At 41.2% G+C, this 23,189-nt stretch overlaps 2 protein-coding genes and 1 long non-coding RNA gene across 6 annotated transcripts in view; 2 read left to right on the forward strand and 1 right to left on the reverse strand.

Annotated features, from left to right (window-relative positions):
• LOC306839840 overlaps positions 1–23,189 on the reverse strand; it is a 102,912-nt gene that overhangs the window by 32,313 nt on the left and 47,410 nt on the right. The gene's annotated exons all lie outside the window — the stretch shown is intronic.
• fbxl2 (F-box and leucine-rich repeat protein 2) lies at positions 1,119–19,154 on the forward strand. Of its 2 annotated transcripts, none has more exons than XM_079368762.1 (14): positions 1,119–1,876; positions 7,297–7,358; positions 10,185–10,239; positions 11,551–11,625; positions 11,877–11,971; positions 12,362–12,526; positions 13,307–13,433; positions 14,230–14,304; positions 14,421–14,548; positions 15,077–15,137; positions 15,226–15,270; positions 15,670–15,726; positions 15,823–16,035; positions 17,081–19,154. In XM_079368762.1, the coding sequence occupies exons 1-14, from the start codon at positions 1,847–1,849 to the stop codon at positions 17,186–17,188; spliced, it is 1,296 nt and encodes a 431-aa protein (XP_079224888.1). In that variant the 5' UTR covers positions 1,119–1,846; the 3' UTR covers positions 17,189–19,154. The 2 variants fall into 2 exon arrangements, with proteins under 2 accessions (XP_079224888.1, XP_079224887.1); XM_079368761.1 differs by having other exon boundaries at positions 1,121–1,876; positions 14,418–14,548.
• The window catches only part of clasp2 (cytoplasmic linker associated protein 2), a 50,148-nt gene continuing 46,386 nt past the window's right edge, over positions 19,428–23,189 (forward strand). The window contains exon 1 of one of the 3 annotated variants that reach the window (XM_079368749.1): positions 19,428–20,420. In XM_079368749.1, the coding sequence (XP_079224875.1) occupies positions 20,223–20,420 (198 nt within the window). In that variant the 5' untranslated portion in view covers positions 19,428–20,222. The remainder of the gene's footprint in view (positions 20,421–23,189) is intronic. The other 2 variants (XM_079368747.1, XM_079368748.1) reach the window with 2 other exon arrangements.

Below are 23,189 nucleotides of genomic sequence, written 5' to 3' on the forward strand. Positions count from 1 at the left end.
TTGCACACGGGCGCTCTCAAGCGGTGGATGTTAAGAACTACTGCAAAGATATTTATATTAAGGATGTGTAATTCTCACACTTGTCTGTCTGCAGTTGTGTCTATTATATTCAGAGCCTTTGTACCAAAAACTACAGCGAAATGAACACCTATGTGACGTTGGGCGTTTGAATACACTTAAAGTCGAACTTTTAAGACGCCTAATTGTTATGCAGGTGTAATATTAGAGATAGGAATGCATGGCCCATATGTTGATGACTGATAATGCATAGCTGTTGTGTTTAACTAACTGGGGAAACATGTAATAGTTTATTTTTGAAGTTTAGCATTAAAATCTTCAATATTGTAATTTGTTTTTGCATTTATAATCAAGTCCTCAAAACACTGAACAAGTGCAGTAAGTATTCCTCTAGCTTTCTCTATTAATCAGTGTGCATAAAAAGGGAAGCGTCTATTTCTTAAAAGCAATAAACATCAAGATAAGTGGTTGCACAAGAATATGGAACATTTAACTGTCATATAGGAGTACATACCTGACCTCTGTTAATTTAAATATGATCATTAACCATCACATCTTGTATTCGCTTAATTAATCTTGTCAAAAATACTATCCTACTTATCTGACATCAGTATATGCACACTGCCAGTAGCCTTTAAAAATGTCCACTGCACTATGTCTGATTTAGCTTGGTAGCTACAACTAAGTCTGTGTTTATTTTATTTATCGTTGGTTATTGGTATTGCTATTTAGGCTACGTGCAAGATGAGCACAGATGTAAAATTAATTTTAGGGCTATGTGTATCTGGTCAATAGCCTTAAGCTGATTCTGATTCTAAATTGGACTAATTGAACGAGATGTTAAAAGATTACTGTATTGAAAACAGTCCAGAATTTCTCATTGTAACATTAATACTTTGAAGACCAATATGAAGACTCCCTTCATCAAATTATGACTTCATATTATCCAATTGCATGCCAACACATGGTGTGTTTTGGTGTTTGTCTGTAGGTTGAACCCTGTATATGACAGAGTCACTGATCTCTACCGCAGTGAAAATCTTTGACTCTGGATCTGGCGTTAATGCGAGTGTTTCCAACCCTTAATCAATCCCGCAGGTTCGTGTCAGGTCAGGCCCGGCTGCTGATGTAACCCGTGACTGCCCTTGGGAGTCAAATCTCCAGAACGGACACACCGTTTCGTTTCCATTTAAAACCTCTGCAAGACCCCCACAATCAAAACAAATCGACCACGCGTGCTTTTCCCGCAGCAATGACGTCACGTGCACCCTCCCCTTTCTCCGCAAGTAAACAGAAAACGTAAAAGGGAAGAAAAAAAACGTCCATGTCAGTCGCGGTGCGTGTGTCTGATGCGGTGGATGTAAAGTGAGACGTGAAGTTGGACGCTAATTTTGCACATTTGTTTTTGTCTGTTGGACGCAGACTTGTCGTATTTGGGGGGCCAGCTGACTCGGGGCTGGAGCGATGAAGGGAGAGGCGGAAGTGAAGTCACTTGACAGACCGTCCATGTTATTATTGTTATTTTGGTAGCCCTGCGATGAGACGGGCTGGGGAGCCGCAGGTCTCTGAGACAACGACAGTTGACGTTACCGCAGGCCGCTCCGGACCAACGCCACCACCACCCTCGCTGACCCGGACTCAGGAGCCTCGCTGACGGCTGGGGGTGGGAGGGAGGAGGAGGGTGTGAGGACCCAGCTCCAGCTCGGCTCCTTCACTACACCCTGGCCGACCCCAAAAAAATAAAACGGCGTTAAAAACAATCACGGTGTTCGTGAAACGGCTCGACTGGTGTCTGCGCGGTTGGTAACAAGGACGTGCCGCCGCAGACATGAACGGTATCACCAAGGGCCGGTTCGAGGTATGACAGAGGGAGTGGACCACCGCTGTTTATTTCAAGTAGACGTGGGAGTCGTAGGCTTGTATAAGCGAAGTGTGTTTGTGTGTGTGGTCAACCGTGTTCCCTTGTTTTTTTTGTTTTTAAATTTTTTTTCCATGCAGCCTGAATCCGAGGCGTTTTGTCAAGGGTAATCCAAAAATCCTGTTATTGTCCTGACGCGCCAGTAGTCAGCGACAACATGGAGCTTCAGGACTGCGGGACACAGGAGGGCTGTGGCTGAGGAGAGTCAATACATCAGGGCCGAGGCTGGCTGGCTGGTTGGATGGCACTGTCGCCTGAGGATACAGGCTTTTGGGGTGGGTGGGGGTGGTGGTGGTCTGAGGGCTGCAGATGGAGATTTAGACAAGAAGTGTAGCAACATTCAATTATACATCACGGCAGATAACACTCCAAAACAAGTGACACCTCCTATGTTACCTGTGAATGACAGATGCCATTGAGAGGCATTTGGGCACACCACAGATGGTCCTCTTGTGTTTACGATTTAGTATTACATGTAGGCTATGTGTTGCCATGTTTCTTTTTCATAACCTCTCTGTATTTCCATGAGTTGCAAGGAGGTGGTAAACACACACCTCTTTGAGGTGTTAGAGTTCAGTGCTCATCTGCAGTGGGTGGAATATGATTATGAAATTAAACTTCAATTCAAGTGGAAATAGTCTATCTTGGGGAAAAACAACAACAACAAAAACTCCATTACAAGAATAAATACTCAAGTTTAATTTAAGTAGAGATTTAGAGATCCTTGTAGTTTTGTAATAAATCACTGCAGGTTATTGCTTCTTCATTATGTTGTGAAAGTTGTTTTATACTGTAATCTTCATAATCATATTTTGAATAGTGATGAGCCTCCATTTTCAAAATAACTGTGACTAAAGATATGAAACTGTCTTTATTACGTTGAAAAATCTAAGTATAAAATAGCAAGTACATGGAAAATGTACTTGATTAACCAACATCACTTCTCATAATGACTTTCAACTCGGCTTAGCTGAATGCCTTTCTACAGATTGCTCCAAAGTGCAAATCCATGCTAAATTCCAGTGGCATAATAATTACAGTGTTTTGCTGTGTCAACGTTTTCGCTGTAATTGTGTTTTCAACACTAAATCAGCTCCGGTTCAACTGGTCCCCTGAGCTGCGAACATTGTTTATCTGGAATATCATCCACACATTGTTGAAATTCTTTCTCGTTTGACTTGATGGTACTTGACTCCCGGCGTCAGGTGTGGAGACACTGTAATGTCAGTATCCTGAACGCAGTTGTGAGTAAGTTAGAACAGAAGGCGCTGATGTTTGTTACCTTGTCGACGGATTTCTCAACGGAGCTGTAAGCTTCTTAGACGTAGACGAAAACCATTTCATGGTGGGAAATGAGCTTGAGAGTTGGGGTAATAGAGGTTAAGTCTAACAGCTGAGGTAATACTTTATGATGAACTTGAAGTGTTGCTGACTAGGAAGTGAAAACGCAACATGGCCCATATTTTATTTCAAGATATTTGTTTCAGTGTAGCCATTTTTACAGTCTAAACTGGATCCATGCAAGTACAGAAAAAAAAGATTTGCAGTGCACCCTGTTACGCTCTGTCTAGGAATAGGAGTATGACAGTAGAGAGGAACTCCCTGCTTGGGAATGCTGCTCTGCTGGCAAAGGGAACGAGGGCACCAGAACACTGAGGTGATAACTTTAGTGAAGTGTGCTCACCAGAGATGGCTTTAGACCTCACTGTCATAATATCTCAACTATGGCTGAGAGCACACACCACATATTGTTCATGCCATTTCACCTCGTGAACTCTTTGATAGAAATGTACAAAGGCCAAATGCCTTATTGGTAGATTTTACAACTTTACATTTTACATGAAGTAGGTCATCATTAGGCTGCAACTTACAGTATAAATAATGATTTATTTTTTTAAATAAATGAATCCATTTTCTAAAAATAAAATATGTTGCCGCAAGTTGCAGAACTCAAGGTAACAGTCCTTGTTTTGATCATACCAGATATTTGCTAGTTCGGTGCCTTCCAGTGCTTAATGTCTAAAATAGAAAACTTTTCTGTCTCACAAATGTGTGCAGTAATAGACTATCTGCCCGACACAATTACAGGAAACGTGACACATTTGGTGTTTTTTTTAAAACAACATCATGAGGGGATTATTTGCCATTAGCTTTGTTGTGCAAAACCAACTAGCTTTGTCTTGATTGTGTGAAACTATGTTTGTTGAGTGAGGTCAAAGGTGTGTGATGTGTTACAGAGGTGGTTTGGAATTAAGTCTAAATTTACTCCTAAATCCTAAGCCACCTCTGGCTTTAGAGAGACGCTGCCTAATGTGCTGAAGGCCTTGTTTGTTGACATGTCATGTTCATGTCCTAACATATAGTACCCAGTCAGTATTGTACTCAGTTTTACTTCCAGTTTACTCAATTGACAAAGCTCTAAATATAACTGCAGCTGACAGCCACATGACAATGATAAAGGCTTTCTTCAAGTGCTTATTCAGAGGTGTCTGGTAGTTGGACCAAACCCTTATGGGCAGATTGGGAAAACGTGTTATTCAACACAGGTTATGTGGGAACCACTGATGGAAACATCTTAACTATATCACAAAGCTATTATTAGATAAAGGTTCAGATCTGTGTTTAGAACCACTTTGTCTTTGTTCCCTGAGCATGACGGTTAAAATTCAAACCAGCTTGGTTAATTATTTGCTGGACCTTGACTGGACCACCTCCCTATCTTTTGTGTTTTTGACCCTACTTCCTCTCAAATAGCCTTTACTTCCTCTCTCTCCTGTCACTCTCTGATTTTGATAAATTTTTTTATGGCTTCATTTTCACCTTGATTATAGCAACTATAAGTGCTTCTTCCTCGTGTGTGTGTGTGTGTGTGTGTGTGTCCCAATCTTCCCTTTACTTTATTGCTTCTTCCTTTGAGGGACTTGCATTGTTCAGCGAGCAAGGTGGAGCCAAGATGTTCCCAGAATCAACCTTTTGTCCTCCTGTACCTTTTCCTCGCTCTTCTTTGTGCTTTCATATTTCCAGTGTTTGCCCATGACACAGCAGGGAGTCCCCCTCATTAGATGCAGTTTCTGTGATGTGTATCACTAGCAGGATGCGTGTCTACATAGGCCCTGCGAAAGTGGGTGTTTGCTGTAATTTTAAATTCATGGCTGAATACGGCCCACCTGATCTAGAATGTTCTGCCTCTGTTTCTCTCACAGAAAGGTCTGACTTGAATCACCTGTGTGTGCTTGAGTGTGAGTATTTGTGTGAGCTTGTGTGTGTCCCTCTCAGCAGATGGCCAGACATCCAGCGAGTAGACTAATTGAGATAAGCATGCCAACAAGCTGACCAGGCTAACAGAATTATAAGCTTGTAAGGAGGGGATGTGGAAAACCAAATGTAGCCCTGGCTTGTTTATAAGCCTGCCTTAAGGAAGTGATAGCTTCTTTCTCTTGCTGGTTACTGGAAAGGTCATTTAAGGTTATAGTTTCATTAAAAGACAGATTAATAATGTTTCAGGTTATGCTCATTGAAGGTTAAGTTGGTCGCCGTTACTTTACCTCCTTTCATCCCTTTATAAACAGTTTATTGAAAAGGACAGTGTTCCAGGCTACTTTTTGATACAACATTTGGTTGTAGTGCACACATAAGGCCATACCGATTTTTTTTTTTTTTTTTAAATTTATTTAACCTTTATTCATCCAGGAAAAGTCCCATTGAGGTTGAAAACCTCTTTCTCAAGGGAGTCCTGCAGAAGTTACACTCGCAACAGTTTCTCAGCCTAACAGCTCCAGTGGCTGGTAAGCTGACAGACAGTGCTCTGATTGAGAGCCCTGGTCTTCTGCTCTAATGGTCTCTAACACTCACTGACCAAAGGGCTCTCTGTCCCTCAGGTCAGAGCAGGTGCTAGTGTTTACAGTGAAAATGAATTATGGCAAATCAATCAGGTAAACCTGCATCTTTTATGATCTCCAGCAGCAATTAAATCAGATTTAAGCCATGTGCTCACCTGAAGCGTGTCTCTTTCTGTCTGGGGCTGTGACATAGGCTAAGTGCTGGAATGGAGTTACATCTCCTATGGGTCTTACTATGGGTCTGTCAGTTGAACATGTGTTTGAAGTGACGACTTGTGTGGCTCTGACTTGGGGCCAAAACCTGTGACAATGTTATTGACAACCAACAAATCATTGAGAATTAGTATAATAAAAAGTCCCTACTATGTTGTTGAAAGGTTTCTAGTACGGAAAACTCATGGCAGGAAGTGAGGTGTTTTTGTCAGCAGCTAACCAACTCTGCTGCTGAAAAATAACTTAAAACCACAGATTCTGTTACAAGCTATAGATCTGAACACAAAACGAAAGCACTAAGAAAAATGCATCCACCAATAAAATGAGGATAGTGGGCATATTAAAACAAAATATCTTTAAAGTTAGGCGTTTTTAGAATACATTGTCTGACCCATTTTCCAATTTCCTATTAATTAAAAGAGAAAAATCATTATGCCTCAAATTACAGTAGATCAGGTTTTTTCCTTGGACCTGCCCAAACTTGAACTAGAAAAGCTGAGCCCCCCCCTCCCCACACCACCACCATACACACACACACACACACACACACACACACACACACACACACACACACACACACACACACACACATTGACGTTATTTTAGTTAATGAGTGCACATGTCCCTTGGACTTTCTTCAAAACAAAAAAATTCCGAGATGGATTGAAACGTCTGCAATATATAATTTGTCCATTAAGCCCTTCTTCAGTTCATTTAGAATATTTTCAATCAAGACTCCAGCCTGTACGCCTTTGTTCTCTGTGTGACTTCCTTGCTGCACTCACATGATTAGTTTCTGACCGCCGCACCAGAGAGGAAGACAAACTCAGGACAGTTTTTCAAGGCGCTGCCCAATAACTGTGAACCATTGACAGAGGTTTGACTCTACTGTAAAGTACAAATATGCCCAGATAGTTGGGCTCTGTGTGATTATATGAGAGCATGAGAGCAGTTTCCTTTGTTAACCAAAAAATTCTCTTAAAGTCCTGTTCATTGTTAAGCCTCATGGGAAACTTTAATACACAGAACAATAGTGCTCTGCAAGCTGTCTCGAGGGTATAAGTGAGCCTTTAGAGGCCATTATGGACTAAAGGAGCCATTAAAGCTGCAATAAGAGTTGAATGTACATTTGGGGGAATAGAGAATTGTTTTACAACTAACTTGTACAAAATCTGAACATGGCCTAAAAACACATTTTGGGTTGGCAAAAAGAATGAATGTCCCCAAGCCTGTTTTAGATCCCTGATGATGATAATATGGTGTTTTAATCCCTGTTTCTTTGTTGTTGTTTGTCATGTGTCTTGGCAGGTGTTCTCAAACAGCGATGAAGCCCCCATTAATAAGAAGCTCCCCAAAGAGCTTCTTCTTAGGTAAGATTAACACACACGTGCCCCCCCCCACACACACACACACACACACACACACGACACATCATACCCAGGGACAAGGACTTAGGTTAGAGTTACTCATTATCAGAGACAGCCTTGAACCCTTACGTGTAGGAGTGTGTTTGTTTTGTCAAGTTGTGTATGTGTTGATGTCTGTGTTTTTCTGTGGTGTATGTTGCTCACTAGTCTGAAATGTTTGGTTTACTGTGTGACCTACAGACCAATATTTTGTCCCAGATGACCCATAAATCTGACACCACACACACACACACACACACACACACACACACACACACACACACACACACACACACACACACACTTTCCGCTCTGATTTGTGCATATGTGTTTCTGTGCACCTGCATGTAGCTCTGCAGACACATTAGGGGCACTGTTTGTTTATGTGGTTTTGTGTGTGTGAAATGCTGCTGGGCCTATGCAAACTGTACGTATGTGTGTCTGTGTCTGTGTCTGTGTCTGTGTGTCTGTGTGTGTGTGTGTGTGTGTGTGTGTGTGTGTGTGTGTGTGTGTGTGTGTGTGTGTGTGTGTGTGTGTGTGTGTGTGTGTGTGTGTGTGTGTGTGTGTGTGTGTGTGTGAGCGTGAGCGTGCTATAAATAGCTTGTCTTAGCTAGTGGGGAATTCCGCAGTGCTGTGCTCTGCTGCTGCTCCAGCTGTGCTTGACAGAGACCACCAGTACACCCTTTTTCTACCAGCACTACTTTCACGGCTGGAAAGAATAAATAGGTACCCTCACACCCAGCAGCTACAACACATGCCCTACTGTCACATGTGGCAGGTTGAGACTCTTATACAACCTCAGCGATCAGGAGGACTTGTTATGGCAGTAAATTTTGTTTTTAAAACATGGAAAGTGGGTTGACAGAAGCTTTTTATTCATTTCTAATTTTGTTATGCCCTGTTCCCATGGTACACAGCCAGGGACATTATGTTGTTCCAGGTGCATTTGTATAATGTAGGTATAAATCTGTGAAAAAGAAGACATTTTGAATGCCAACATCATATATGACAACAATTACACTATTTTTATATCTTGAATGTAAATCAGACCAATTAAGGCATTAAAGGGGTCCCAAGAAAAAAAGGATTTAACCAATTTCTATTGTTATATGGAGATTAGTTTTTCAAATAAATAAAATTTTTATTCAATAAATATGCATTTTCAACTGAATGTTAAAGTCCTAAAAACATTGAAATAAAAACGTTTGTTTAAAATATGAATTTGGTTATTTAAAAAAAGATGCTAATACTAGAATATAAATACTAGAATACCTCTCAGGTGCTGCATCACAAACAGCTGGTAACTAGGCCAGTGCAGCACAGTTATCCACTGCGAGAAACTGTGATTTAGAAGAACCTACAGTAGTCTGACAGGCTGACGGGTCTCAGAGAGAGTTCTCTGCTCTCCTATACTCAAAAGCACTGACTCAGCATCCTCCCTATCACCACCCAGATACACATCTAGCTGGTGTTACTATGGCAACTAGTCATGAACTCATTGTGAAGGCTTTACACTCTCTTATGTAGCTATGCTTGAAGGGCCAGGTGAACATTTTGTCAACAAAGTGTGTTCCATTAAAATCCAATTATGTACCCTGTCAGAAAGAATGGGCAAACAGCAGCAGGACTTGACTGATAAATCTGAGGCTGCGAAACTCGTTTTCTTCCCTGTCAGTGTTTGGAGGCAGCATTAGAGCATCTTGTGTGAACTAAAGTGAAAAGCATACTCATGCTCTGAATATGGCTCTGTTATATCATAGCCTCCCCTTTCTGATGTCCATGTCAGCGATACAGCTGTAGTTAAATTTAAACAATCTGTCATTATCTGAGCTCTTTTTTTCCCCCCCGTCTATGACACCTTTATGAAGTGCAGGTGTCAAAGCAGTTAACGAGACTAAAAAGAGCCAAACTCAACCAATCAGATTGGCTGATTGCTTCTGTGCGAGTGTGATTAACAAAATGCTGTGATTGGTTAAAAGACCTCTTGCTCACACATAATGGAAAGTCAGATTGTATTTGATTAAAACAGACAGCCAGTCAATGTTCAGCGCTACAGCCATTAACCAGTTATTAGAAGAGGGATCAATGAGCGCCTGCTTGATTGGTCTGCTTCTCTGGTGGCCTGGGATCACCTCAAGGTCTGCGTGTGTGAGTGTGAGTGTGTGTCTTTGTCTTTGCATTGCTAGGTTGTTTGTGTACATGTTCTCCTTGTCCTGAAATTCCAATATAGATTAGACAGACATGTCCCAACATGCCCTGGCCTAACACACATCAAAACACACAGCCTTTGTCCGGCTGCTATATGAAGGAAACAATGGCTGGCTCCTGTTTCCTGGGGTTAAAAGGACATTCAGACCCCAGCTGCACTCACAGCTTTGGCACTGTGACAATTCCCTGAATACCTCAGATTTTCTATAGATCTGCCCTTTAATGCAGTAACAGGCCGTTTATCCAGTAGTAGTCCATGTTAGGTTTATTGCGTGTGTCCCTCTGTAAACGTATAGTCTGCTCCATGCTGACTGTGGCCTTGCCTGTCTGAGTGCCAGAGATTACTCATTGGCAGATTAATGGATTGAGCTGACCCAGTAGCCTGCTGCATGCAGCCCTTTGTGGCTGATCAGGCCTGTAGCTATAAACACTGGCTGTGTGTGGGGCTCTTCTGCTTTCCAAACATGGGAGATGTTCGGTTTTTTAGGGACGTAAAGAAAGCGTATTAAATCACACCAGAGCATAGCTGTTGAGAGATCAGCTCAAACAACCCTCTTGTTTTTCTTTTGTCTCCCTTTGTAGAATATTCTCCTATCTCGACGTGGTTACACTCTGTAGGTGTGCCCAAGTGTCCAAGGTAAGCATTTTTGTCTCTCTACACCTCCAAACCGCCCACTGTAACCGAACACACTCACTGTTTTCAAAGAAAGCATGAATGTCTCTAAAACCACTGCATAGTTAAAGGAATACTATTACCGAGTTCTCTAGAAATGTCTATAATGCAGTGCCATCTGCTGGTTATGTGGAGGGGGACTGCTGTTAAGCCATTGAGCATTGCAGCTGAAAGCTATTCATGAATGAGCTTACTGTGAAGAATAACCAGAGCTCAGCAGGTTGACTGGGAATAAAGACCTGCGAAGGCTGTTTCTCTTTAAACAGTTTCTCTTTAAAAAGCAACAAAATTGTTGTATTTTCTGTGGGTGTGAAGATTAAAGCACATGTAGTATAATGTTCGTTACTGTATGTTACTTATTTGTTGACCGTTAACATGGTTCCGCAGAGTCTTTGTAAAATGTTTTGCATACCTTAAGTTTCAAATATTGTGATCTGAAATGATCAGAGGGGACTTCCCAGTATGTTTTTTTCTTTCTGATACAGACCGTCATATCTGGACTGCTGTATTAGGTGTAAGACTGGCAAACGACACTGTTGTTGTATGTTATCTTCACATATAAACTGACCTAAAACCATTTGAATTGTGGGGTCTAATAAGTTATGGTATCAGGTCGGGGCCTTCTCTTGCATAAACAGCAATACAGGTAATAGAATACCAACTTTTTTCATCAACATTTTCAGAAAAATACACATTACAATGTCCTAGAGCCCAAAGTAAATTCCTTAAGAGCCAAACAGCCTGATATTTCAAAGTTTTTCAGTTAAAAATGACATTGCACTGAGTAAAGAAGAAAATCACGCAAAAGAGCCTCCAGACTGTTTTAAGAAGTGAAACAGCAGCACCTGTCCCCTGAGCAAAGAAACAGGAAGTGGTCGTATTTTAAACCTACAAAGAGCCATCTCCTGCATTATTATGAGGACATTCACTGGTATCTGACCTACACTGTCTCTGTCCACAATTTTGCCACAAAGCTTTTTTGGTAGCTGCCCAAAACCTGTGGAACAGCTTAGCACTCCAAATAAGATCTGCCCCCTTTCTTGAATGTTTGAAATTATTGTTGAAGACCCATACCATTTCTTCGGCTTTCCCAACAGATTTTTCTTTAAATGTTACTTGATGATGTTTTTATCTCAGTAGATTTGTATTATTACGAGTTACATTGTTTTATGATACAGTCTTGTTTCCCGTTTGACCTTTCTACTTGTAAAGCACTTTGGTCAACCTTTTCTGTAAACGTGTTATATAAATAAAGTTGACTTGACTTTTTTTTAGGCGTGGAACGTCCTGGCTCTAGATGGCAGTAACTGGCAAAAGATTGACTTGTTCAATTTTCAGACAGACATTGAGGTAAGTGATGGGTTTATTAGAGAATAAGAATGATAGAAGAGCCAAGTGTATGTGTGTGTGTATGTGTTTGCTTTCCTATATGTGCTGCATGCGTGTACTTGTTGAGTAGCATTATCCAGCCTGAGGCTTAGTGCTAGGTCACTAGGCTTTGGCGCCAACTGTGACGTCACAGCTGATCCTCTGTCCTCCGTGGTGGCCCAAGTCATATCACTCTCTCCCTCTCTCTTTCACTCTGTCCCTGCATCTCTCAGGGCCGGGTTGTGGAGAACATTTCCAAGCGATGTGGAGGCTTCCTGAGGCAGCTGAGCCTCCGGGGCTGCTTGAGCGTGGGAGATGCCTCCATGAAGTGAGAATGTTTCTTGAGTCTGCTTCTGCTTTGACTTTTTCCTGAAGTCATTCTCTCGTTGGTTTTATTATTTACTTAAGTGATTATGTCTCAAGTTTAAGCCGCTTTTGTATTTTCTCTCCCACGGGACTGTGTGCAAAAAACTATTTTTTTAAGAAATGCATTTCAGTAGCTCTGTCAACAAACACAAAGCCAAAAATGGAAACAGTGCACCTCTTCATCTTCTCATTAGCATGGTATAGCTTGAATAGTGCGTTCCATAAGCACTTGGTTTAAGAAGCACAATCACTTATTTTGAGTTTAAAAAGTACTGTAGCTGTACAACAACCCCCCTGAGGGTCTCCAGAGTAATCCCCCATTCTCCCTCTCTACTGTACCGCTCTTTCACAGGACGTTTGCTCAGAACTGCAGAAACATCGAAGTGTTGAACCTGAACGGCTGCACCAAGATCACTGACAGCACCTGTCTCAGCCTCAGCAAGTTTTGCGCCAAACTCAAACAACTTGATCTCACCTCTTGTGTGTCGATCAGCAACCACTCCCTCAAAGCCCTCAGGTAGCTGCCACACCATCCATATAACCCCGAAAAATATGAATCATTCACTCCTCGCACACTCTCTACATTACGCACGCTGTTATATGTTCTTAAACTCTTTAGTCGACATTGGGTATTTATGGAACTTTCCTTGTATTTAAGGAGGAGTTTTTCCAAAAGAGTGATATATGTAGACAGATATTTGATCTTGGCCAACTAATAAGAGGCCCTTTCTAAAGGGAGTGACAAAAATGATGCCCAAGTGTTGTTTTGTTCACTTTATTTATTCTCTGACAAATATCATACTATTCATGCAAAGCAGAAAAAAAAACATATACAGGTATCAACACAGCTATATTAGCCTTTAGGCTTGTACATATTAGGCTTTAATTACTTGTTTATATTGTTTAGTTTATTGTTAATATTTAATGTTTTCATTGTAAAGAGAGAACACAGTCTACCGAAGTTGAATTCCTTGTGTGTTGAACATACCTGGCCAATAAAGCTGATTCTGATATTGTTCCGGTATCTGCAACTTTATGTTGGTCTTTTCTGTGACTGTGAAGAAGGTGATACATGTACACATAGCAAGGGGATTGTTTTCTGTGTGAAAAAAAAATCATATTGGCAGGTTATTGAAACGTGTAAAAATATTAAGTATTGTTTAATGTCGGCGATTTGTCGCATCGAGCATTTTCGTGATGGAAGTGTTGTAATAAGTATTAAACATAGCTCTATTGGGTCAGCATGTTCACATGTGTTTCTCTTCATCTTCTCTGCGTAATGTGTGCGCTCTCTCAGCGATGGCTGCAGAATGCTGGAGATGTTGAACCTGTCATGGTGTGACCAGATCACACGCGATGGAATCGAAGCTCTGGCTAGAGGCTGCAATGGCTTACGAGCGCTGTTCCTCAGAGGCTGCACACAGGTATGGTGATTACAGTGCAAACACCTTAATTTAAGACAAAGATTTTTTCTCCATAAAATACTCACACATGCTGGATTGGCTGAAAGAGTTTCACCTTTTTTAAGTCACATGTCATGTTAATTATTGTTTTGTTATTTTATTTCTTTCAAATTGCTCACATCATCTTTGGTTCTTCTAGTTTTAATTGTGTGTTGTTGTGTTCTTGCGTTGTTATGATTTTCAGACAGATAGTATACTGTGAACACATTACTTTGGGGCTTTACAATATGCAGTAGCTTTGGAAACACAGCCCTAAAACTCTAAACAATTACCTCTAAAGTCCTTGTTTTTTTTAAATTAAAGAAAATAATCCAATATACCCCAAAAACTAATATCTTTCCCACTTCTGAGTAATGGATTTTTCCGAATTGAAATAGACCCTTTTCCTGCTTGCTGCTCTTTACAGTTTAAATTTTCTATCCTGTGGGTTGTTTTCTTCATCTTATTAGCTGGGTTTTTGTTGATGTTAGAGATTTATCTCAGGCTAGCATTTCTGCCTTCTTCTGCCTCTGTTGAGTCAATATTTTCTTCAGGCTGTGTACTCAGCTTGTTGTATTTTTTGTAACTAAAGTTTTGTCTACTTTTCTTGCTTGCAATAAAAAACCATTAGGCCCCCATGACTCATCTTGTTGGCGTTACAGGGGACAGTAGTGGCATGTGGCTTGATTTAATTCTTTTGGAAAAACAAAGTGACATACATAAATAATTGATCGAGGTGTTTGTTCATTAATATTTCATATATTTTAATCTTATTCAGCTGGAAGACGGAGCATTGAAGCACCTTCAGAAACACTGCCCAGAACTCACCACCATCAACATGCAGTCTTGCACAGTAAGACAAACATTTATTTGTGGGATTCAGGAGGGAGGGAGACGGGCATGAGGGATGTGTCTGTTTGCTTCTGTAGTTTTTGTCATTCCTGTTGCTTTCCTTTTCCCCCCCAGCAGATAACTGATGAAGGCCTGGTCAGCCTGTGCCGAGGATGCCACAAGCTCCAGATCCTTTGTGTGTCTGGCTGCAGCAACATCACTGATGCCTCCCTGACTGCGATGGGACTCAACTGTCCTCGACTGAAGTGAGAAAAAAACATCTGTTTATTCACGACAATATAATCAACAGTTTGCTGCATTATCCTTTAAAAGATATTAGACTGTTCACATCAGGATGATCTAATCACAAGTGGCCAACTGTGTGTACGGAAGTTCACACCTGAAATTAAAACACTTCTCCACGAGTTTCCAGTGACTTCTTGTGATGGGATCTCATTTCCTTGTTCTATATGCAAAAAAAAAAAATCATTCCTTTTTTCCACAGAAAGTCTCGTCAGGGCAATCACTTAAGGGCTTAATTCCCATGCAGACTAAAAATCTGAAGAACAAGATTTTTATTGAACGGATGGATTTGGATCTGATAACAATCTCTAAGTTTAATAGATCATTCGAAGCTAAGACCAATTTAAGACACCAGAAAACAATAACATATGTATTACCCCTTTTCATATCCCTCTTCAATCTAAGGGTTTCGATAAACCTTTGGAGCAAACCATTCTTAGATGATACAACCCAGTCTTCACGAGCGTTTTCTTGTGTTTATGTGCTCTCAGGATCCTTGAAGCTGCACGATGCTCCCATGTTACAGATGCTGGCTTCACTGTGCTTGCCAGGGTGAGTTTCTGTCTCATCTTCTTGTTCTCTCTATGTTAGGTCCCTTTCAATATTTCCGACTTGAATGACTTCTTTATTTTCTTCACAGAATTGTCATGAGCTTGAAAAAATGGACCTAGAAGAATGTATTTTGGTAAGGCAATTGGGAGTTGACGCATTTATCCCCAATATTATGCTTGTGTTATGTATTGTTGTTAAATCTGGAATAAGTCTTTGCTTTACTCATCAGGGTTAGTTTGTAACACTTTGAAGAAAAGACATGTATTATTCTGGGACTTGAGGGTAGATCAGGAAGTAAAAGAAGAGACGCAAAAGAAAGAGATCCTCCTGCCCAGAGATCACTTATTTAAAGGAACTTTTTCACGAACTCTGGCTCAATAGGTGTGTTGTAAATGGCCTCTGTCAAATAGACTAATAAACTAAAAGCTATTATAGCAGGATACAAAGAAATCTCAAACATACAGTACATGATTCTAAAAGCTATGAATTGGACATGAGATGTGAGACTAAATCAATCTGGGCCCCTCCTCAGGTGACAGATAACACCCTGGTTCAGCTGTCTATCCACTGCCCGCGTCTGCAAGCCCTGGTAAACATTTAAAGTTCTGTTATTATCAAAGGTTCTTTCTCCGCCTTAATGAACGTGTGAGAAGCATTAATCCGTCTTTCTGTGTGCCCTTTGCAGTCTTTGTCCCACTGCGAGCTGATCACAGACGATGGCATCAGAGCTCTGAGCAGCAGTACCTGTGGACAAGAGCGCCTCACTGTGGTGGAGCTGGACAACTGCCCCCTCATTACTGACGTGACCCTGGAACACCTGAAGAGCTGCCATCGCCTGGAGCGCATTGAGCTCTACGACTGTCAGCAAGTCACCAGGGCCGGGATCAAACGTATAAGGGTGAGTGGAAATCAAAAGGAAATTGAGCTTTTTTTTAATTATAGCTTAGAATTAGTCTTGTTTGAAATCACAACAGGGATCTGTTTTAATCCTCCTATATAGACATCAAATAATGTATTAAAATTATACAGTGGGTCAATACTTTGGGACTTCACTTCTCTCTTGAGGACATCCATACTTATATATATGGATGTCTATGTACAACCCCAGCTCCTAAACAGTTGTGTGAAATGTAAATAAAAACAGAATGTGATCATTTGCAAAACATTAAAACAATATATTTATTTCAACTGTGAGATGTTCCATTGGGTGCATTTTAGTCTTTTGTTGCCACAGTACAAACTTCATGAAAAATTGTCTGCATCAAATTCAAAATGTCTAAAAAAAAACGGACATTTCTTTGTGTTAATATTTGGCGTTTTGTCCTTGTGCTATTTTCAATAAAATGAGGGGTTTTGCAAATGATCACATTCTGTTTTTCTTTATGCATTACCTAATGCCCCAACTTTTATTGAATTTAAGTTGTATTTGTTAAATGAAAGGTGACAACCAGCAGCTTGTTAGGGTAGCTCAGCATGATGACAGAAATTAATGGGAGAAACAGTGAGGCCGGCTTTGTCCGAATCCCCACTAAAGGACCTCTTAGAATCACTCATAACATATCACCAGCGGTTTGTTAAATATCTTTTTAGTGTAGAATGAAATTATCCTGGAGAATCTGCTACTCGCCTTCAGACTTTAAGTTTTAAGGTAGCCAATCTCCATCCTAAAGCCTGAGCACTGAGCCCAAATAGACGTAAAAAAAGAAAATGAGAACAGGATGGGACACAGTCATGACATTACATCACATGTTCCATGCCTGGAAACAAATACACAGTATTGTTGAATTACTGCTGTATATAATCTTTTGCGTTCCTGAAGTACTCAAAAAATGTACGTTTTGAACATCAAATTAGTCTTACAAGGACAAAAGAAAATACTTGTATTGTTTTTGTGTGCCTTAAGTATTTACATACTTGTGTTAACACACCTTATCCTCACACAGGCCCATCTTCCAGAGATCAAGGTCCATGCCTACTTTGCCCCTGTGACACCCCCTCCCTCTGTACATGGAGGTGGCCAGCGTCTGTGCCGCTGCTGCATTATCCTCTGACAGTGGAGGGCCAGGGGGGGCCACCTCTGTCTACAGGTCCTGCTGCTCTGATTGGGGCTGAAATTGGGTATGGGGTGGGGGACTTGGGTAGGTGAAGGGGAGAGGAGGGGCTGGACCCACTCACTGCTCCTGATCACTGATCACAACATAGACTGATTGCCACTGATCCCTGATCAGCTGAACCCGCCCCTCCTCTCTCCTCTCGCTCACCGATCAGCCACAGCTGCTCTTGGGGTTTGGGCATGGAGGGGTGGAAGGGAAAAGGATGGATGGGTGGACTCCCACTTTTTCTCATATTTCCTTCCACGCTATGAAGAAAAACACAGGCTCTCCACGCTGTTCTGCTCCACACACCCCTGATTCCTTATCTGTGGGTGGGACTGCACCTGGACATCTAGGTGTGGACAGGAGGGGTCTGAACAATGGAACCACAATGCATCATGTTCAAGCTTAAAAAAAAGAAGAAGATGATAATATCATCTTGGACAAGAGTTTGCTCATCTCAACCAATCACATGACACCTCTATGTGACCATCCTGTGATTCATTCTGCTTTGACCAATAAACACCGAGCATGGGGGTAGAGGAGAGCTGATATAAAAAAAAAAAACATACAAAATGGATTATTGAGAGACGCTTCGGCACAGCTGGCTGAACTCTCCGGCGTGGAAGAGTCAGGATTATAAGAGGACATATAGAACTTGAAATTTGACATACTTGTGCATCTGAGAAACTTTTTTGTTGAGATTTTGATTCTCTTCGAACGAAGAATGTTTTGCAATGGAAAAAGTAGGCCAACAGGAATTGTTTTCTTTCTTTTCAGTGCTTATTGTAAATGTCAATGCCTGTGTCATTCTTTTTTAAAAGGAAAATATGAAACTGTTGGACCTATGATTCAGACCCTCGGTGTCTAAAAGCATTATGTGGGCTATCTGTGCTACTGGGATGAGAGGCCTCTCCTGTGTATTGATGGTTATGTTGGTTTGTAGGCCCTGATCCTATCTTGTCAGTAGCCCTGTGCACTAGCTCCTACCTGACGACTTAAGCATTTGTTTACATCCTGGATTAGCTTAGCACTACAGACAAACTTGTTTACATGAATAGACCTCCAGTCTCCCTACTGTTTAGAGCAAGTTTAGTGACACTTTTTACAACTGTGGTTTACCCACTGTTTAATACTGGACTGTGGAGTTATTTAAATTTTTGATTGTGTATTTGAACATCAATCAGGGCTAAAGGTGCAACTTTGCTGCAATTGTGAATGAAAATCTGCTCAAAGGTGAGTTTAGTTCTGACGTTGTAAGCAAATGTACCTCAAGGTTATGACAATCATGTGAACTAATGTATTTGAAATTTGGTGTATAGTTTTGTTTAATTGGCAGTTTGTTGACGATGTAGAATATGATGAATTTTCTCTGCTCAATATACCCAACTTACTTAATGCCCCATTCAGCACATAAGGAACTTTAAAAACACCATTTGTAATTAGTTCAGTGAGAGCCAATCTTTTGTGTTCAAAATTAATAGGGCGGCAGTTTTCCACTCACCAAATCATAGCTCAAATGCATTTAATGTAATGCTTCACTTTAGTCAGACAGTTCTTCCAATCAAGATGATTAGTATAGCCAACACATTTATCCACATGCACTTCTAGTCTGAGAACTGTTATACAAAAAAAAAAAAAAAAAGCAACATTATGCTAAAAAAAGACTGGCAAATGTTGTGTTGTTGCCAAGGGCTCAAAGACTGGGGAGACTGGCAGGACTATGGATAGGACTGAAACAAGGATAACAGACGGAAAGATGAAAAAAGTCTCAGATGGACTGATAAATAAACATAGCTGACTTGACTGGCTGTGATACTAATGCCCTCTCTTTGACTGCTGTTTTAACAATTTTATGTTTAAGAAAATAAAGAAATAAATGAAGAAAAAAAACAATAAATAAAAGTGACTAATAGTAAATGTGCTTTATCTCTAGTGTGAGATTTGTGGATCTGTGTTTATGAACCATCACAGACGAGTGAACTGCGGCAAACTGAATAGAGGCAATGCTGCAGCTAAGCCGCTAGATGTCGCTCAAGAGCCGTGTAGACAGCAGACACACCCACATCAACAGAGCGCTGGACTTGATCCATAAATGTCAAAGAAAAGTACATTATGACAAAAAAAAAGTCCACATTTATTTCCAACTGGTTCTTCCTTATATATACTTGATTAAACTCGGGATCCACATTACATTGAAAAAACAAAAAACAAACATTAAATAGTCGACATTTTTCGTCAGGCATCATGTTGGCTAGCTGTGCGGTGCCCGAAGACCCATCATCGGCCTGATCGTTGAACGGTTGCACCCCTGGTAAACTGCAGTCCCCGGCAGCGCGCCGCAAGCTTTCAGCGCCCATCTCCAGCCTTAGTGATTATTCCTGGATTAAAGAGAGCCAGTCAACAACGCACCACTGGACCTGAGGCATTATTCTGGAAGTTTGGTGGAACTTTACTGCAGCCTGAGTTGAAAGAGCTGAGAGAAGTGCCATCACCGTGGTCATGGAGGAGAAGCGGAGCGGAGTCAGGCGTTAGGCCTGCGGAGAAGCAACGTTAGCGAGCCGAGGTGCTAACTAGCTCACCCGCTGTTTATGTTAGCATAACAGATACCCTGCCAGAGTTGGTAGCCTCTTTTGTTGTGGATTTATCTCAAGAAACCCACCAGGCTCCGCTTATAAATCAATGTTTCCAGAACTTTCTCGAAGTTTTAAGTTAAATTTTCAGAGCTAACGTTGAAAAGAAAATAAAGCTAGCGTCTTGAGTCTTTGTCATAACACTTCAAAGTTGGCACCTTTGATTCAGATAGAATGATTGGTGTGGAAATTTGATTTTTTTCCCACAAGGGTTACATGTGATGATCAAACATCATTTATAGACGCAGTCCAAACCGCCTCCAACGGGATTACAGCGACAATCTTTTTCTCCGGCTCCGTCCTTCCTTTCCCAGTTTTCTGTCCTCGGCCGGCTCCTGGTGCTGGACACTGAGTGCCAAATGGAGGACCATGACAACATGGACTATTTTTACCAGCAGGTACTGCAGAAAGATGTTACCCGTAGGCTGCAGGTGGGTCAGGACTTGATTGACTACCTGAACGACCCAGAACGCTCCCCGGACGTAGAGCAGGATAAACCCCGGCTGGATAAGACCGTGGACGAGTTAACGGGATGGGTGAACAGCAGCAATTACAAGGTGAGAAATATTATATTGGGGGTATCACAGGGTCACTGCAGCTTTAACCCTGAGATAGCGGAGTAATGGCATTTCAATGTGAAGAGACCATGTTTCAAACGAGCTCCCACTAGCTCAGAGTCATACAGGGGAAATCCCTTGTTGTTGACATAAATAAGTGTTTTCCCCACTGCTCTGTAGTCTTTTGTTGGATCACAAGAGGACTGAACATTTAAATGAATCTACGTGTCAGCGGGACACATGGGCATTAATGTTGTTTAGCCTCAGACTGTGGCTGTGTTAAGGGGACCCATTGTCAACAGCATCATGACTGCAGACGTCTGAGGCCTGGATGGGATGGGGGAAGGGTCAGAAGACTGATTGTTGTGACCTGTTGTATGCTTTCCCCTTCATCCATCCTTCTCTGTTTTCCACTCATTATCTCTCACTCATACAAAACACTCTCTTAACCTCTTATTTTTCCCTTTCACATCACATCTCCTCTGTCCCCTGCTTATTGCTGTGTGTGTGTGTGTGTGTGTGTGTGTGTGTGTGTGTGTGTGTGTGTGTGTGTGTGTGTGTGTGTGTGTGTGTTTTATTTTGTTTCATAATCTGTTAAACACCACTTATCAATTTGTATATTTACTACAATTACATGTTTACAAAGATCTCTGTGTCCTGCTTGTGTTTGTGGGCACATGTCAATCTAACTGAGTATCCAAAACCTAAATACTTGAAGACCAGGACAGAACGCTCGAGACATATCAATTGTCCTCATTGTATCGTCTGCTTTCTGACATGAAGCAAATCCTACACGGTCCTATGATGGTTTAATTGTGCAACCAGCCATCATAAAACATTGATACTGTTAGCGTTTATATATTGATTATGGAACAAATGGTGTACTGTAAAATTATTTTTAAACGTATGTCTATGTAGGAGCAAACCTTTCAGCTATTTCTTTCTTTCCTGAATTTAATGTTTGTCCAGGTTTAAAAATGTACGATTTTCATCATTTTCACTGAATGATGACAGCTTCCTGTCCTTTGATACAGTCATCTCTTTCAATGGAGCTAAATCCTTTTGCAATGACAGATCAAAACAAACATTGGATTTGAAAAGTGAACTATCCCCTCCCCGTAAATCCTCCACCTAGGGATGGAACGATTATACATTTTGACATCCCGATTACAGTCTGTGAAATAATCCTGATTTCATGATGATCCCGATTATTTTAAAAGAACTTTTTCATTTTCTCCCATCTGCTTTATGAACTTACAATAATAAGCTTTAACTGCACACAGACGTTTAAATAGTCCCTGGTGGACGTCATGCAGCAGTACTGCTGTTTGTTTACATTACACTGAGGCCAAAACGTCACCTCTACGTTATCTTTTGTAAGTGACACATTTATATTTAATTCCTCACCAACTTGACATGATATTGTAATGTCCCTCTGTTATCATGCAGTAGGATTACTTGGACGTGTAGTACCGGTTGATGATCTCACAGATGCCACATCAAGTCTGATGTGTTTGTCACTTCATCCACAGCTTCTTATCTGGCAGGTTTTGCGGATAGGTCATCTTGAATATCTCCCTGATCATTCTCTGTATTCCCAAAATGCTCCCAAACTGCAGACTTTATTTTTTCATTAATTCATTCATTCATTTTCCATTCACTTTTTCCCCCTGTGGACACAAAGCCAGTGAAGCTTTGTCCCCCTTCCATAGTAGAGCTAATTTAGTGTAGCTTGATGAAGACGGCGCGTTTAACTGATATGCAACAGCCGGTGTCATTCTGCGTTTCTTTACTTACCAAAATCTTCTGTTCTGCCTTTTGTCTTTTTTTTTTTTTTTTTTTGCCACATGTGAGAACACACTCGACGTAGCAGTGCCTTTAGGATGAATTAACGGTTAATAACCACATCATCTCTGCCACCTCCAAGAGTTTTACCTGAAAAAGTCTGAGGCCTTCGTGTGATTGGTTCTTTTTATCTGGGTGACGACTACAGTAATCTGAGCTCAGGTCAGTGTCAGGCGCGATGAGTGAGCATGCTGTGACCCCCAGAGGCCCCCTTGCATAGCAGGCTTTTAGTGATGCTGATTTGCTCTCTGCCAAGTGACAGGAAGAGGACTCAGCTGTTGGAGGTATGCTGAGTCAGTGCAGGGGGGGGGAGGGAAAAATGGCGGGCTGATGCAGAGTTGACAAGAGGCTGAGGATGAAGGAGTTAGACAAAAATCAAGGACTGCACTGATAAATAGGGAACGGGTAGGTGAGAGGAAAACACAAGTCATGAGTCTATAAATGCTTGAAGAAGACAAAGTTCCTCTTTTATGGCTGGATACAATCCTGTATTTCATCTGTGACTCTCTTCATCTCTGTTTCCTTTGTGCGCCTCTGTCTGGGTGTTTTTTTTTATTTTTAAGGGAGTCAGTTTAAGCCTCTTCTTTCAGTCGGTATAACAGCAGATTCACTTCATGCACTCTGCTCGCACTAAACCACGAAGGCAAACAGAAGGCATTAATATTGTATGCGGCATTAATGGGCAGAATACTGGATGCTGGCTGGACTGATAGAGGGCTATTTCTGCCAGCCGACTGACGTTCAGAGTGGACTGTAAATTAGTATCAATACCACAACAACATACTGCCGTTAACGGTTTAAATACAGACGTTTGGTTGGTAGTGCACAAACAAAGCAACGATTGCTCAAACCTACCAACCACAGTGGCGTGTAAATCAAAGGAGCGCTCAAATAGGGATAACAGTTACGACTGATTGGAAATAA

The sequence above is a fragment of the Symphodus melops genome, assembly GCF_947650265.1.
Source record: "Symphodus melops genome assembly, chromosome: 18".
In the NCBI taxonomy this organism is placed as follows: domain Eukaryota; kingdom Metazoa; phylum Chordata; class Actinopteri; order Labriformes; family Labridae; genus Symphodus; species Symphodus melops.

Bases quoted from the DNA above. Each gene is read 5' to 3' on its own strand.
- fbxl2 (XM_079368761.1), top strand. From the start codon at position 1,847: ATGAACGGTATCACCAAGGGCCGGTTCGAG. The intron at 11,626-11,876 runs GTAAGTGATGGG...TGCATCTCTCAG, and splicing joins ATTTTCAGACAGACATTGAG to GGCCGGGTTGTGGAGAACAT. The intron at 15,138-15,225 runs GTGAGTTTCTGT...TTTTCTTCACAG, and splicing joins GCTTCACTGTGCTTGCCAGG to AATTGTCATGAGCTTGAAAA.